The following is a 14,184-nucleotide window of genomic DNA, read 5'->3' on the forward strand; positions in this document are numbered from 1 at the left end:
AGTCTACATGAAGGTCAGACATGTTCATGGGTACCAGACCCAACAGGTATCCCTGGAATTAACATCAGTGTCATGTTGTCTACTGATGCAAATGCAATTGCTGAGCACTATGCTCAATCCTCTGTTTCGGAGAACTACCACCCCCCCCCCCCCCCCACTCCCCCAGCCTATTGCAGATGGAAGGGAAAGTCCTCTCATTTGCTACATGCCACTGTGAACCCTATAATGCCCCATTTACAGAGTGGGAGCTCCTCAGTGCCCTTGCACATTGCCCCGACACAGCTCCTGGGCCAAGATCGGATCAACGGTCAGATGATGAAACATCTCTCATGTGACTACAAGTGACATCTCCTTGTCATCTTCAACCGGATCTGGTGCAATGGCATTTTTCCATTGCAATGGTGGGAGAGCACCATCATTCCGGTGCTTAAACCTGGTAAAAACCCGCTTCATATGGATAGCCATCGGCCCATCAGCCTCACCAACGTTCTTTGTAAGCTGCTGGAACGTATGGTGTGTCAGCAGTTGGGTTGGGTTCTGGAGTCATGTGGCCTACTGGCTCCATCTCAGGGTGGCTTCCTCCATGGTCGCTCTACCACTACTAATTGTGTGCCCCTTGAATCTGTCATCCAAACAGCCTTTTCCGAATGGCAACACCTGGTTGCCATCTTTTTTGATTTACGAAAAGCGTATGACACAACCTGGTGATATGATATCCTTGCCACATTACACGAGTGGGGTCTCAGAGGCCCAATCCCAATTTTTATCCAATATTTCCTGTCACTTCTTACTTTCCATGTCCAAGTTGGTGCCTCCCTTAGTTCGCCCCATATCCAGAAGAATGGGGTACCGCAGGGCTCCGTATTGAGTGTATCTCTATTTTTAGTGACCATTAATGGTCTAGCAGCAGTTGTGGGGCCGTCCGTCTCACCGTCTCTGTATGCAGACAACTTCTGCATTTCATACTGCTTGACCAGTATTAGTGTTACTGAGTGGCACCTACAGAGAGCCATCTACAAGGCAAAGTCATGGGGGAACCATCCACAAGGGACAGTCATAGGCTCTAGGCCATGGTTTCCAGTTTTCGGTTGCAAAGTCGTGAGTTATGCATTTCTGTCAGCGTTGTACCGTTCAATTGAAACCAGAACTTTACCTTAATGATGATCCACTCACTGTAGTGGAGACATATTGATTCTTGAGACTGGTTTTCAACAGCAGATTGACTTGGCTACCTCACCTTCGTCAGCTTAAGCAGAAGTGCTGTCTGCACCTCAATGCCCACTGCTGCCTGTGCAACACCAGCTGGGGCGCAGATCGTTCTACGCTACTGCAGCTCTATAGAGCCATTGTTCAGTCCCACCTTGACTACGGGAGTCTGGTTTATGCTTCGGTGGCACCCTCAGCGTTGCATTTACTCGACCCAGTGCACCACTGTGGCATTCGCCTATCGACAGTAGCTTTTAGGATGATTCCAGTGATCAGCTTCCTGGTGGAGGCCGGAATCCCTCCATTGCAGGTTAAGTGTGTGCAATTGCTCTCCAGTTATGTTGCACATGTTCAAAGTTCTCCTGCGCATCCAAGTTACTGTCTCCTTTTCCCGTCCACGCGGTTCATCTCCTGCATCGGCGGCCCGTGTCAGGGCTTACAATTACTGATCGTGTGCGATCCCTTCTCTCCAAACTGAAGTCCTTATCTTGACCACATAAATTTGAGGTTCATCCATGAACATCTACATGGTGTACATGTAGGTCACTGCTTCCCATCAACCTTTCACATCTTGCTAAGAACTCAGTTAACCGTGCAACTCTCCACTGTCACTTCCTCTCGATATGTACCGGGGCATGATGTGGTTTACACCAATGGCTGATAGTCTTATTGGCTTTGCCTATGTTCATGGAGGACATATAGAACAGTACTCATTGCCAGATGGCTGCAGTGTGTTCGCTGCAGAGCTGGTGGCCATATCTCGTGCTCTTGAGGACATCCGCTCATGCCCAGGCTAGTCATTTCTCCTGTGTACTGACTCCTTGAGCAGCCTAAAAGCTGTTGACCAGTGCCACCCTCACCATCCTTTGGTAGCAACCATCCAGAAGTCCATCTATGCCCTGTCTAGATGAAGGTCAGACGTGTACTTGGGCACCAGACCCCAACAGGTGTCCCTTGCGTTACCATCAATGGCATGTTATCTACCGATGCAAACATGATTGCCGAGCACTTTGCTGAGCACTATGCTCAAGCCTCTGCATCGGAGAATTCCCCCCCACCCCCCCCCCCCCCCCCCCCCCCCCCCTCCCTGCCCCCAGCCTTTCGCACTCTCAAACAGCGGATGGAAGGGAAAGTCCTCTTGTTAACTGCACGCCACAGCGAACCCTATAATTTCCCATTTATAGAATGGGAGCTGCTCAGTGCCCTTGCACATTGCCCCCGACACAGCTCCTGGGCCAGATTGGATCCACAGTCAGAACAAAAGTACTGCATTGCCAGACAAGAGTATATGTTCTTGGTTTCCTATGGACATGGTTCTGCTGTGGTACGGATAACAGAGTGTGGCATCTGGAAACTTTCTCCAATGCTCAAATGTGTGGGACAGTGAAGTACTTGGGACAATACAATTCTTGTGAGCAAAACCCGTAAACCAAACACAGATTCACCATGAAATTAGAGTGGTATATGGACCAAATGCAATGCCCTGTCCAGCCATAGTGTTATAATACCAGCAGTTTGACCAAGGCCGCACAGACCAGAATGATTATCGTGAAGGACCACAGACAACAATGTCCAGGCAACCAAGGAACTGATTTGCAGCAATTGCAGATTTCCTGCTGATAAGGATGTACACACAATGGTTCTTGAATGTCTCCATGACCAAGGAATGAAGGAGCAGATTTCCATCTTTTAGGAATTGAACAATTGGTAGAACTTTCCAACCACTGTTTATAGAGATTTGGTGACTGTGTCAAAAAATAATGTTCTGCATCTGTGTCACTTTGAAACATAGTGCAGCGGTCAGTAAAAGTTAGTTGGACTGTCATAATAATATGTAACTTACTTTTTGAAGTCCCCTTGTAGTTTCTGTCAGCTGAAGGAAAGAGCAAAAATCCACTTTTTGGAGGAAGCATACAGAAGAGGTGGACAGATACCCTCTGTACTTGGTCCTCCACATGCCACTTTTGCTACTCCCCTATGTAATATACTGACAATTCCTAAGACTTCAATACGTAAGCAATGAAATCTCTCTCTCTCTCTCTCTCTCTCTCTCTCTCTCTCTCTCTCTCTCTCTGTGTCTCCTGTCATTCTAATGCTGAGCATGTTATTCTCAAAGCTTTCCAAGGTGCAACGTTCTTTCCAGAATATCTTGAGCTATCCTCTCACTACTTTGATCATTTTACTGTAAAATACTTCCTTTCCCATTAATTTTATACATTTTTTGAATATGTTAAGGACTAAAATCCTCAAAGTCCAGATTTTAATCCTTAATATACATAAAAATTATGAGAGATACTTTTCTCCAGCATTGACAGTGTCGACGATCATGATTATACATTTTTATTATGTTTTGGTTATGTTTCTGTTTGTATGCTCATCCTATGTAATCTACTTACAGTTCTTTATAACATTTGCTGCTAAAAACACCAAACTCTCAAATTAGAGGTTTGAGTCCCCCCCCCCCCCCCCTACTATTACATCTTTGTGATGTCTGTAGCACTTTGTTCGAGGGTGTAATACATAGAGTGGTTATTCTTAGTGGAGCATAATTTTGATGTCCACAGATACAGTTCTGTACTCTTTGTTACTGGTGATATGTGTACTGTTCTGTTAAATTCAGAGACTTTTGTTTTGTTTTTGTTAAGTTACACAGTTTTCCTCTGTTCTCAATCACTGATTTCCTGTTTTTCAATGGTAAGTGAAAAGCATGTCTTCGACTGTACAGGGTGTTACACTCAAACCTCCCTGATTTCAAAGACCCAGGAAAAAAGTCCACAGTAGATACGACAGTGAAAAATGCACCACATTGTAGAGCATCTCAGAGAATTTATTTATTTATCGTCAATACACCTCTACATGTGAACCATTTGTAGCACGAAGAATATCGAGTCTATATTCAATTCCTTGCCAAGTTCTTTGTAATATTTCCACTGTTATTGTTACAATCGCATTAGTGACACAATGTCGCAACGTAGGAATATCGTTCACGTTGGTCGTATATACGCAGTCCTTCACAAATCTCCACATGAGGAGATCAAGTGGCATAATGTCGGGTGAACGTGGTGGCCTGGCAATGGTTCCTCCGCGTCCAATCCAACGATTGGGAAATTTCCTACCCAGGAACTTGCAAACAGCCGTTGACCAATGCGGCGGAGCTCCATCTTCTTGAAAAATGATGTTGGGTTGCAAGTCTTGTATCTGTGGGTACGCAAACTGCTCCAACATGTCCAGATGCACTGACCCATTCACTGTTTGTTCTGCAAAGAAGAACAGTCCAACAATCCTGTCCTGCATTAACCTGCACCAGTCGTTTAGTTTAGGGCTATCGCAAACATGTTCAATGACAACGTGCGGATTTTGCAAACCCCAAATCCGAAAATTACACCTATTAACCGTTCCTGATAGATGAAAAGTTGCCTCATCTGAGAATAACCATTTTCCATGAAGCTGGCATCCATATCAATATGCTGCAGCAAATTGTTGTCGGCGTGGTTTGTTGTTCAGCGTCAGATGTTGCACAATTTGCACTTTGTGAGCACACATACGAAGATGCTGGTGAACTACACGATGTAATGTTGATCAAGGTACTTCAAGTTGCCTAGATGCTTGATGAATTGACTTTTGTGGGCTTCTAAGAAATGTTTGTCTGATGTCCTCCACTGCGTCTTCTGAAACTTCATAACGTGCACCACCAGAATGTTTCAGAATACGTCCTGTTGCCAGAAACTTCTTATACCATTCCTTAAATGTTTTCACATCAGGTGGATTACATTCATACACACGCCGAGAATTTCTTTACACAGTAATCGGCGATTTTGTTTCTGCAAGTCACACTACTGCTTGCGTGCGCTGCTGTGGCATGCCATTTTCACTTCATGCGACCATGCTGCACTGTGGTGACGATAGTTGGCACTTCTGATGTGGGAATATAAATTCTTTAGATGCTCTACAATGTGGTGCATTTTTCATTGTTGTATCTACTGTGGTTTTTCTCTCCTGGGTCCTTGAAATCAGGGAGGTTTGAGTGGGACACCCTGTATTGTAATTTTTAGAATTTTCTGTAGTATTAAAACCTCACATTTTTATACAAGGTTTGGTGTACAGTTAGCATGATATTGTTGCAAGTAATAAATGAGACATCCTAATGATGTGGAACATGTCACTTTAACATAAGTTTTCTTTACACAAAATAATTAATTTTTTTCAGTTACTACTTTATATCTAAAAAGTCATCTATTGAGTAGAAGGAGAATATAGTATACATGGTAAACACAAATGAGAGAAACAAAGAATGGTATCAAAATTTAATAAACAATGGATACAAATTTCCTATTAGTGTGGAGAGTGCATACATGAATACAAAAACATGTTACTTTGTATAGTTTAATTCGATGTGTGATGTAGCTCATTTCAGATACTGTGGGAAACCTAGATAGCATCTTGATGTTATCTTCTGATCTTAAACAAGCAGTGCTCTGAATAAGTGTACTGGTGGTTACTCATGGCATAAGAAGGAATAATTTTAACTCTTCAAGCTGCCAGCTATTTGTGAAACAGGCAGACATACACTTAATCACGAACACTTAGTCAGTCATTAGAAGAAATCCAGTGACAGAAAATCATATTAATGTCTGAGAGAGAGATAGAGGGCGGGGGGGGGGGGGGGGGGGGGGGAGGGGAAGGAGTCAGTTTGTTGTCTCAAACCTGAGATATATACACACATGACATTTAAACCAGGAATAACTAATGAATAGTTAGTGAATCAAATTGGGGAGAAAAGAACTTAATTAGACAACGTGTTTAAAATAAGCCACAGGCTCATAGGATGCAGCATGGGACCTCATGAAAATTAATTTGATAATAGGGAGACGTGGGCAGGGTGACAAACTTTCCAGGTTCAAGTCCTGGTCTGACACAACGTTTTTACATGCCACTGCAAAGTGAAAATTCAGTCTACAGATTGTTCATGTGTCTGCCCCCCGCCCCCACCCCCCTTTTTTTTCTTCTTCGTACTTGTCAAATACGCCGGAAACAAGACAGTTCAGAAAACTCCAAGTTCTTCAGATGGGGATTCAGTATAACACCATCAAAAGAGCCAAAAAGAGACAGTAAGTCACAATTTTTATCATAAGAGCACCAGTTACCTACAAAATAGAAAGAGAAATGCGAAGTCAGCATAATGCATCAGTTTTCATATTACATGGCTCTCGCTGTTCATTTCTCTGATTTGCATTTACTTTTCTTTTATCAACGTTCTTCTTCTTTTCTGTCTTTAAATTCCTGAACAATATTGGTTGTTTAGAGATAAGTGTGTCACTTACCTTCCGAACCATCTTTACGGACTGTAGCCTTCTTATAAATGTCATATACATGGTGTCCCATTTATCTTGACCACCCTAATAACTGTTTGTCCGGATGCAAATTACAAAATGTTTCGAGCAGATGTTCTTTAACTGTCAGGGGGACATCAATCAGCGTTATTGCCTTCATTGTAGCTTTGTTTTTTTACAAAGATATTAACAGCGGTATGACTTTTTTTAAATGCATCCTGTATTTTTTATTTGGTAATTCATTTCCTCTCCTAAAGACCTATTCAAAAATGTATCACAGTGTACCATTCACTGAAACACAACTTTATTAATTACATAACACAACATTGATGTTGACGCTCCCAGTGCTTAGTGCAGGTACTCTGGGGAATGGAACACATCCATGTGCTGGCATTGACAGAGGGCAAGTGAAAACATAAGTAGAATGCACACCCGTCATTCCGTCAACCATCATGAGTTGAAGAGTTGTGTGAGTAGAATGTACACCAACAAAAAGATGGTAGAAATGTTACTCATCTATGGGGAATGTAAGTTAGCAGAACAGTAATTGCAATACTGTTTTCTTATGTGGGGGTACATTTAGTACAGTAGTTTAGTCCTTTTCAATACTGTTGTGTAGAGTATGCATACAGTAAAGGCTGTCCTTCGTACAAACTGCATTGACATAACATTTCTTTTATTGTTGTTGATACGCATGTAGTGGAACTGTACAGAGAGCGATATCCTGACAAGAACCCACCTTCCCAACAGATTTTTCTTGTCTTGTTGCAATGCTTCAGGAAACGGAAAGTTTCAACCCACGACAACGTAATCCTCGTAGCACTCGCACAGACGAAGCTGCCTAAGTTACTGTTCTCACTTCTGTTGCTATGAATCCACATGTTAGCACACAACAGCTTTAACACGAGATTGGCATTTCTAAAACCAGTGTACATCGTATTCTTACATGTCACCAGTTCCATCCTTACCATGTACACCTGCATCAAGAATTGCATGTGAATGATTTCCAGAATCGTGTACAGTTTTGTCAGTGGGCACAGCAGCAAATCCTCGCCAACCCGAACTTCTTCTCCAATGTGCTATTTACCAATGAATGCTCCTTCTCAATCAGAGGACAGTTAAATACAAGGAACATGCATTATTGGTCCAGCAACAACCCACCATGGCTTAGACAGGAAGACCATCAGCGTCAATGGAGAGTTAACATCTGGTGTGCAATGCTTGGTACTGCAATTATCGGCCCTTATTTCATCAGTGGTAGTCTAAATGGCACAGCGTATGCCAACTTCCTCAGACGAATTCTTTGCCCTCTTATGAATGAAGTGCCGCTAAGAACCAGAATGCTTATGTGGTATCAACACGATGGGTGTCCAGCACATAATGCCTTGCTTGCAGGTTGTGTTCTGAACCAAAGGTATCCTGCCAGATCTGGCCTCCACCTTGATGCAATCGCTGGACAGTGTGACTAAGGCTTTCAGCCTGAGCGGGTTGCCTCCAAACATGTCTCTGACAATTGTCTGGTTGAAGGCATATGTGACACTCATCAGTGGAGAGAACATAGGCCTATTTTGAGTGGTCCATTCGGCATGTTATTGGGCCCATCTGTACTGCACTGCATGGTGTCGTGGTTGCCTAGATGGACCTCACCATGGACATCGGGAGTGAAGTTGCGCTTCATGCGGCTTATTGCATGCAGTTTGAGTTGCAACATGACATCCTGTGGCTGCATGAAAAGCATTATTCAACATTGTGGCATTGCTGTCAGGGTTCCTACGATCCATAATCCATTGGTAGCGGTCATCCACTGCAGTAGTAGCCCTTGGGTGGCTTGAGTGAGGCATGTCATCAACGGTTCCTCTCTGTATCTACTCCATGTCTGAACAACACCGCTTTGGTTCACTCCGAGACGCCTACACACTGCCCTTGTTGAGAGCTCTTCCTGGCAGAAAGTAACAATGTGGACGCGATTGAACCACAATATTGACCAGCTAGGCATGGTTTGAACTACAGACAACACTAGCCGTGTACCTCCTTCCTGTTGGAATGACTGGAACTGATTGGCTGTGGGACCCCCTCCATCTAATAGACACTGCTCATGTGTGGTTGTTTACATCTTTGGGTGGGTTTAGTGACATCTCTGAACAGTCAAAGGGACTGGAACAATCAAAGGGACTGTGTCTGTGATACAATATCCACAGTCAACATCTATCTTCAGGAGTTCTGGGAACTGGGGTGATACAAAACTTTTTTTGATGTGTGTATATTACAGCCTGTCTGGACTATGATAAGTGCTTGAAAATGACTAACAGTTGAAAATAGCTAGTAGCACAGACAAGAAATGTATTACAGCCTGTTTGGATAATGTTTTCTTTCTTATTATATATAGCTTTATTTTATGTTTCTGATTAAAAATTGTGTTTATCATTACATTTCTTCAGGTAGTGAAAAAGATAATGAGAATTCAGGAAAGGTGACAGTATCGGAAAAAGAATGTATCACATCATCTCCCGCAGATAGTGATGAAGTAATAACAAAAGGAAGTGTAAGGCAAAGGAATATAATTCAGAGTGACGAAGAAGATGATGGTAAAGGTAAAGAGGCTTTATTTTAGCTGTACTATCCACTTAAATGTCTCAGTAATGGTTCCTTGTAATTACTTATTTTCAGCACTGAACTGACTTCTATCATTCTCAAAAAGTTAATTGTTCCTTATCATCCTCTATGCAGAAACTTGGTCACTCATGATCACCGATCTGTAAGTCTGGAAAATTTTGCATTTAGTGTAGCTGAATAGCAGGGAATCAGAAACAAATTGGTTCTTGCCTTTTATGTGACTGGTACATTAAAAAGTGTAATAAGTTGTTCAGTATTACCGTGCGTGCAGATTTTGATGATGTGCTTCAAATGTAATGAGTTGCCATGTAGCATGAGTCAGTTGTCTAAACTGTTTGTAGAAAATATGCAGAGGTTGAAGAATTCTACTTCACCTAATCACTTGAATCATTACAAGCAAATCTTACACATTTACATTTCAGTTGAGCTTGTAGGGCTCTGACAATTGACTTCTACAAGAATCTTGTGTAATAGATAATCATATAAAGTGATCTGCAAGAGATATGTGTTGACAGAATATTAAAACCTTGAGGGAAAAAGGTATTCTTTGTAAAATTACTGCATAATTAACAGAAACATAACATGTATACATGGTGGGGGGAGGGGGATGGTGAACACTCTACAAATGGCACAAAAAAGCTGAGATCAAGCAAGGATGTCCCTAAAATATTACATCTCAAAGTGGGATGATTGCTTCAGTTATTCACATTGATTCCATAGCCCCTCCTCCTTCCCATCCCCTCACCCTTCCAATCAGTGGTGGAGTAAAATGTTAATGTATGTTATTTTAGTCTTTTAAATTTTCACAAAGAATTGTTAATTTGAAAGTTAAGTTTTTTATAATTTCTCTAAGTCTGCATTGTTCTTCCATCACCACTTTCTCAAGGTAAAAGCTGTACCTATTTATCAAAAGGAGAAACTTGCTGTAGCAGTTAATTATTCCATGCGCTAGAAGTTTAATCTAAATAACTATTTTTTGACTTCCAGTGCAAGAGCATCTATTCTTTGTGCATACTGTGAAGAACGTTCAAACAATTTAAAATCAGAGATGGTAAAATAGTTGACATTAAAACTGCGTGGAAGTCCAAATCTGCAAAAGCTGTTTATTATGTTTTCACTGTATGACAACCAGTTTCATACCCTGGAGGTATATCTTCAAGTCATATCTGTGTATAGAATAAAATTTCATAAGTAAAACCACTAGTAGTCAACATAATCTACAGAACAAAGTAGACAATAAAGTGATGTACTCACAAAACTAATACTTCATGTGCCACAAATTCCTAGCTACAAGTGTGCATAAAAACATGTCACTCCTTGGTAAAACCTTGGGTGAAACAGCAGATGGGCATCCAGTCTGAATCCTGCATAACGAGTAATACATATCCAAGACACAGTCAAATGAGAAGCCTGGAAAGTACGTGACAATCCACATATTATAGGATAAAGCCTATAAGCACAAAACATTGCTGAATGAATGTAATGTAAATTAAAACACTGCTTACGGTATCAGTAGAGTATAAAAGAGAAGAAACCTACCATTGTCAAAATCCACCAGAGAAACAAAGAATTAAAAGACACATGATCCTTGGGCGTCATCAATATACTAAAATATATTGGCATACGTCAAATAGTACTACAGATTACAGTGTGATTGTGATTGCAAAGACTGCTTGCAAAGGACAAGTTTAATTGTGCACACTGATACTGTATGAGATGCACAGTGTTTAGCATGACCTGTTATCATCTTTTCGAATCACGGTATTCCATAACTTTTTGTATAATCTATTTATAAAATTCTCACAGCTTCCACAATAAACATGCTTTTTGTTGTACTCATCTTGTCAATTTTAGTTTTCGAGATACTAAATTTGTAAACTATGGACTTCTTCACTTGACATCATGTGTAAGTGTATCCTAGTATTGGATTATAAGCCACTTCTACAGAGAAGAAATAAACAGAATATCTCCTTCCTTCATTTAATTTATATTCAACTGTAATTTTCCCTACAAGAGTTCAGGGAAGCAGCACCACACCAATAGACAATGTTTTCATTTAAATCTCAGTGTGAAAGCAGATTGCAATGAGTTAAATCTCAAGGCTCTGTGTGTTAAGCATAAGGAGTTGACAGTTTCATTAAATTTCCTCATCCACAAAAGAGATATTGATTTCACTCCATAACAGATTTTGGGAACTCATCTCATTATCAGAATGGTCCTCAACGTGGTTGAAAATAATTGACAGCAGTGGCACAAACACAAAAATAAGTAAAAGAGAGCAGAATTACACTGTCAAAAATGTTTTCAAGCATATTTGATATAAATATAAAATCACAATGACACATTAAAACACACCAGCATACAACATATCACTCTCAAAACATAAGCAAATAGTTTTCGTACTGTAAATTATATAAATTATACAAAGTACTCATTGTACAAATGGACACTTGGTATAAACCTGAAGAATGTCTCATAAATAAGAATATTACTATTTGTGTCATTAAAATGAATTGTACAGATGGAAAGCCAGTACTATAAAAAGAAGAGATGGGCGAAAGGTGGAAGAAACATACACAGGGACTATATAAAGGAAGGAAACTTGAAGATTGAGAGACCTGCCAGAAAGTGCTAAGTGAAGAGTCAGAGCTCCTAAGAATCTTAAAAAAGATTAAAGTTAAAAGTATTTTTGAAATAGGAACCATGAATGTACAGACAATGACCAACACTGGTAAGAGAGATGAAAGAGAGAAATATCGGTATACTACTAACCACGCAAGAAACGAGATACAGTAACAAAGATACAATAGTAGGAAAGCTTCATAGAGCTGATAGGAAAACCTGAAAGGGTATCAACGCCGTTGATCTAAATAGGGAGCAAACAGTATACAATAGTAAATGGACAGTAACAGGTAGGACCACTATATGGGAGGAGCTTCATGATACACTGACAAATGAAGGTACTTGTAGGCAATTATAATGCACAGATTCTAAGCGAGAACCAACATAAAGGAACAGTGATGCAATACCCAACACAACATAGGAGAAACAGAGGTTAATTTAACTGTGTTACAGACACAAAATCAAACACATCACAATGCACTTCAGGGCCATATCGAGTAAGTAACTGATATGGACAAGCCCATGCACCCAATTGGACAAACACTAGAGAGATCATGAATACCAGGTCAGGGAGAACACAAGAACAGAATCAGATTACAAGTTATTTTTGATTCCAGAGGCAGATGGCACAGACTAAAAGAACAACCAGAAACTTCAGGATAGAAAAAGACAAATTATACTCTTGATTAAAATAATTTTATGATTGTCGTTTTAGCAGATCGAGTGATAGGGCCATCATAGTTCTTTCTCGAGTGCCACATGCTCGTTGTGTTGCTTATTGCATAGGTATTGTTAAGTGTGGCTGACTACACGCTGACAACAATGACTCCTGCAACTGCAGTCAGTCGGCGACAAAGTTATTTTAACTGGATTGCAAAACATAATTAAACTTGAAAAGACTCTGAATACAGGGTAGTGAACTGTTTATAAGGGATAAAAAGGCAATTCGTATGAATGGAAACTGTAGGATACTTGCAGAGTACTTTCATGACTCGCTGAATTGCAAACCACCTGAAGACAAGCCAGAATTTCTGCCAAATGTAGGAGGGAGAGTGTCATAACTTCCAACCAGGGATGAGATCGCACAAGCCATTAGTTATTTAAATAATAATAAAGCAACTGGAAGTTATGGGATAGTAGCCGAGATGATAAAATGGGATGAGGACAAGGCAGTAGACAAATCTGGGGAACCTGGTGTTGTGGGCGACAATGGCTAAGAGGGCAGAGTTCACTCAGAGACGTCCACATTGACTGCTTCCTCGGAAACCACTGCTGGGGTCCGAGAGCAGGCATGGGAACAGCAAGAGTGGGCATTCCGAGACTGATTGAGATGGCAACGCTGGGACAGTTGGTAGGTGTGGACAGAGCTGATTGGTGTACCAGTGCTCTCCCGGAGTGTTTGCTGTTATAAGACACCTTCGCCCATGGATGGCAAGTACTGTGACTGGCACCCACAATGGTTTTATTCCAAACAAGCATGCTCACACAACTGTGCCCAGCAGCAAGCGGCTAGCAGGTCTGGTCCAGTGTTGTCGGCTGTGGGGTCATGAGATGAGAGTATGTGGCTGCAGCTCATGGAGGAGCTCTGCTGGGCTACATTCATGGACCGGGGGTTGACCAGTAAGTGCTGAGAAACAGAGTGAGGGCAGCCGTAGTGGTGGGAGTACTCACCACTTTCAACATTTGTTATTTAAATGTATGCACCATATGCCCCACTTCACCATTGGAGGAGGAGTGAAACAGCAGACTAAACAGGTGCTTGATGGCATTGGAGGTGCAGAACTGTTTGAAAGTCTCCACCATGTGTTGGGGCCCATTATCCAACATGATGATGGAGGGAAGCCATTCAGTGGCAAGTACACTATGTGATCAAAAGTATCCAGACACCGCCAAAAACATACGGCACCCATGGTACACAATCAGCGACCAGGTGCTTGATGGCATTGGAGGTGCAGAACTGTTTGAAAGTCTCCGCCATGTGTTGGGGCTCATTATCCAACATGATGATGGAGGGAAGCCATTCAGTGGCAAGTACACTATGTGATCAAAAGTATCCAGACACCGCCAAAAACATACGGTTTTCATATTAGCTGCATTGTGCTGCCACCTACTGCCAGGTACTCCATATCAGCGACCTCAGTAGTCATTACGCATCATGAGAGAGCAGAATGGGGCGCTCCGCTGAACTCATGGACTTCGAACATGGTCAGGTGATTGGGTGTCACTTGTGTCATACATCTGTACGCAAGATTTCCACACTCCTAAAAATCCCTATGTCCATTGCTACCGATGTGTTGAAGGGACACATATAGCACAAAAGCGCACAGGCCGACCTCGTTTGTTGACTGACAGAGACCGCTGAAAGTTGAAGAGGATTGTAATGTGTAATGTGTAATAGGAAGACATTTATCCA

The 14,184-nt window shown here is 41.6% G+C and overlaps 1 protein-coding gene across 1 annotated transcript in view; it reads left to right on the forward strand.

Annotated features, from left to right (window-relative positions):
* The window catches only part of LOC124623172 (Bloom syndrome protein homolog), a 172,736-nt gene that overhangs the window by 11,285 nt on the left and 147,267 nt on the right, over positions 1-14,184 (forward strand). The window contains exon 3 of the mRNA XM_047148976.1: positions 8,975-9,127. Within this exon, the coding sequence (XP_047004932.1) occupies positions 8,975-9,127 (153 nt within the window). The remainder of the gene's footprint in view (positions 1-8,974; positions 9,128-14,184) is intronic.

The sequence above is a fragment of the Schistocerca americana genome, chromosome 7, assembly GCF_021461395.2.
Source record: "Schistocerca americana isolate TAMUIC-IGC-003095 chromosome 7, iqSchAmer2.1, whole genome shotgun sequence".
NCBI classification, from domain to species: Eukaryota; Metazoa; Arthropoda; class Insecta; order Orthoptera; family Acrididae; genus Schistocerca; species Schistocerca americana.